The 3,472-nt window shown below is 30.0% G+C and overlaps 2 protein-coding genes across 2 annotated transcripts; both read right to left on the minus strand.

Annotated features, from left to right (window-relative positions):
* Positions 1 to 1,646: 1,646 nt before the first annotated feature.
* Positions 1,647 to 2,393, minus strand: LOC129875792 (uncharacterized). Its single transcript, XM_055951031.1, has one exon. It carries the CDS (start codon positions 2,391 to 2,393, stop codon positions 1,647 to 1,649), a length of 747 nt encoding a protein of 248 aa, XP_055807006.1.
* Positions 2,394 to 2,398: 5 nt separating this feature from the next.
* LOC129875793 (uncharacterized) lies at positions 2,399 to 3,181 on the minus strand. The gene has a single exon (XM_055951032.1). It carries the CDS (start codon positions 3,179 to 3,181, stop codon positions 2,399 to 2,401), a length of 783 nt encoding a protein of 260 aa, XP_055807007.1.
* Between the last annotated feature and the right edge of the window lie 291 nt (positions 3,182 to 3,472).

The raw sequence follows: 3,472 nt of genomic DNA on the forward strand, positions 1-3,472 counted from the left end.
TACTTGAATACCTCGATAATTCCTTAAACTTATTAATTTAATTTTATTTAAATATTTAATTTATGATTTGTTTTAATCAGATATATAAAAATATTATAAAGTGTATTTATTACACATTTTTTCAATCCAAATTTTAGAATAACTTATGTGTATATATATTTTAAAATATTTATTAAGTAGATACGTTAACAATATAAAATATATCATCTTTTATAATTGTTTTATCAACTTTATCAATTATAATAAAATTAATTTTATGACTTGTCGAGGCGAACTGATCACGTGTAAAAGCTTTTGCATAATTACGAATATATACAGTATCATGTTTGATTCTTACAAAGCTTTTATGTGTTAGGAAACCAAAATTTCTTATCTTAGTTGGATCTTAAAGTTTCTTTGAAGGAAGGACAAAGAGGTGGATCATCTGATCTTGAAATAGGTTATCCCGGTTATTCCGATCTTTTATCTGTTCAATTTGTCAGGTTATATATATATATATATATATATATATATATATATATATATATATATATATATATATATATATAGGGTTTATCCGAACTCCTTCGACGAAAAATTATACTATTTATACATTGTCAAAATAATTTTTTTTATATATATAGTAGATGTGAAACCCCCTTCGGCTAGTTCATTAGTCTACTTTTTCAGATTTTGAACCCCCTTACTAAAAATTTTGACTCCTCTGCTATATATATATATATATATTTCGCATAAAAAATACTACGTAACATTGAATCCGTCCCAATACAAATGAACACGACACGATTAGCAAACGTTAATAATGGGCACTAATTTTGACCTTTCAAACACTTCAATGTCCCCTTCTTGCACACGAATGGGAATTTTTTTTTTTCCAATTGTAAGGAATTCTAGCCTTATTTTAGCTAGTTGACAATGGACATTTGCTACCTTAGCCAATTTCTTTGACATCTTTTTCAAGCCCTATAATATTACTTTTATTTTTAAAAAAATATTGACAGATAAATAAGAAATATTAGTTAATTTTAATTTAAAATTTGATTATCTTTTATAAAATTTTAAAATGGGGTAAATGCTAAAAGAAGTTGTTTATAAAGACATTTAACAAGCTTTAATTGTATTGTTAAAAAAATTATTAAAAAAATAAAATAATGTGACATAACATTTCATTAGGAGAGAAGAGTATATTTTAAAAAAAAATATGAATAGGTGAATGATATTGTAGTTTTAAAAAAGCATTAATGATATTATAATCAAATTCTCAAACATGGTAAATATCTAAGGAATTTACATGTAAAAGTGGCATGTTCACAATTAGAAAAAATCAGATATGAAATCTTATCCCATGCAAAAAGTAAGATTCCTAACAAGGTACTGTTTTGTCGTATTGATCAAAGGCGTGAAAGTATCATTTATATTGAGAACATTTTTTTCGCCGCGGAGGAAATGGGATATGTTTGCATGAGAATTACAAAAGAGTTGATGAATTAGTAAAGAGGGGGAAATGAGACATAGAAGTTTAGAATAATATACTCCACAGACAGCGGAATTAGAATATTTGATAAGGGAGTTCAAGAAAATTAAAAAATAAACACGCGAAGAAATCAAAACAAACACAATTCTCTATTGAAAGTGCAAGTATATTACTATAACTGTACACGACGAGGTTTCATTCCTTGAAATGTTTTTATAATAACATCATTAGAGATCCTATTAAACACATCTTTTTCTACATAAGGCACCAAGCAACCACTAAAATAACTCTCATTCATTCGACTCCGCAAGTCATTCTTGATAAACTTCATTGCCGAAAAAGTTCTTTCAACGGATGCAGTGACAACTGGCAAGAGCAAGAAAAGTTTCACTAAGAAGAATACAAGAGGGTAGTTTGAATGCTTCTTTGTCTGAACTAATCTTTTTGAAAGATCACAAAGTCCTTTTAGATCGAAGAACCTTTCATCAAGATCACGAACATCAATAATGTAACTCGCAAGTTGATTCTCAACAACCCCCATACTAAATTCATCAAAGTCATCAGGATAATGTTCATCCATTCTCATTATTTTTCTGAGATCAAAACTAGAAAATGAGTCAATTGGATTTAAACAAGCAATTTTATGAAGCAAGTCAGTCGTTACTTCATCAAAACGATAAGAAAGCTCTTGAATTTGCCAATCAATAACTTTGCAAAACACTTCAACGTAATAATGATGTGAGATAGTACAACCAGCAAGTTTATGCCGTGATCTCAAAGAGGTAAAGTACGGCTCATCTAACTTAGGTATCAAAATTTGATACTTGATACAAAATTTAGATACTTTATCAATAAGCGAACCCCATTCTTTCTCTCTTAACTTTTGCAACCTTTTCTTTGCTACTTGAACAAGTAGCATGGCATTTACGATATCTTGCTCTTTTTTCTGTAAGCATTTGTTAACTCATCTGTGATTGCTAAAATATCTCTCATCAAATGCAATATGAATGCAACATCAAATGTTTGACATGCTCTGAGAAATCCCATTGCCTTGTCACTTTCATCTGGACAATGTGAATCAACAACAATATCATTAAGTCCATCAACAATTGAACCAAACATAAGAATAAAGTTATTAAAAAATTTGTAGTGGGATCCCCAACGAGTATCACAAGCTCTAGTAAGACCAAATTCTTGATGCAAGCCTCTACCAGTTTCAAGTTCACCCATATCTAATGCCTCTTGAACTCTTTTCTTTTGAGATTCTCGATATTCATCCATGCGTTTAAAAGAAGCTCCCAACATATTCAAAATACTTGAAACTAATAGTACAAGCTCCCCCACTTCAACACACTTTTTAGAAACTGCAACAAGACTTAGTTGAAGTTGATGAGCAAAGCAATGAACAGAATGAGCTGATCTACTTTCTTGCTTAATCAATATTTTAAGGCCATTGATTCTACCTTGCATATTACTTGCCCCATCATAACATTGTCCACGTACATAAGAAAGACTCAAGGAATGTTGATCAAGTAAATTAACAATTGCTTCTTTTAGAGATGATGCACAAGTATCTTGAACATGAATAATGTTGATAAGTCGCTCCATCACAAATTCCATTCTCAACATATCGTAAAACAACGGCCATTTGCTCCTTGCGCGATACATCAAAAGATTCATCAACCAACAAAGCAAAGTAATCACCATTTAATTCTTCTATGATAGCCTTAATTGTTTCAATTTTGCATGCAGTCACAATTTCTATTTGAATCATTAGAGAAGTCATCAGATCATTTTGTGGAGCATGTTTCAATACAAAATCTTTAATGTTATCATACCTTTCAGAATACCATGAAAGAATTTCAAGAAAATTACCTCTGTTAAGTGATGATTTAGATTCATCATGACCCCGAAATGTCAATCCTTGATTCAAAAGAAGTCTTACAACATCAACTGAAGCAGTTAAGCGGAACCAATACTCATGCTTAAATTGAGAAT

This window comes from Solanum dulcamara, chromosome 12 (genome assembly GCF_947179165.1).
Source record: "Solanum dulcamara chromosome 12, daSolDulc1.2, whole genome shotgun sequence".
Classification (NCBI taxonomy): Eukaryota; Viridiplantae; Streptophyta; class Magnoliopsida; order Solanales; family Solanaceae; genus Solanum; species Solanum dulcamara.

Coding starts and splice junctions, on each gene's coding strand:
- LOC129875793 (XM_055951032.1), bottom strand. CDS start 3,181: ATGGTGATTACTTTGCTTTGTTGGTTGATGAATCTTTTGATGTATCGC.
- LOC129875792 (XM_055951031.1), bottom strand. CDS start 2,393: ATGCTACTTGTTCAAGTAGCAAAGAAAAGGTTGCAAAAGTTAAGAGAG.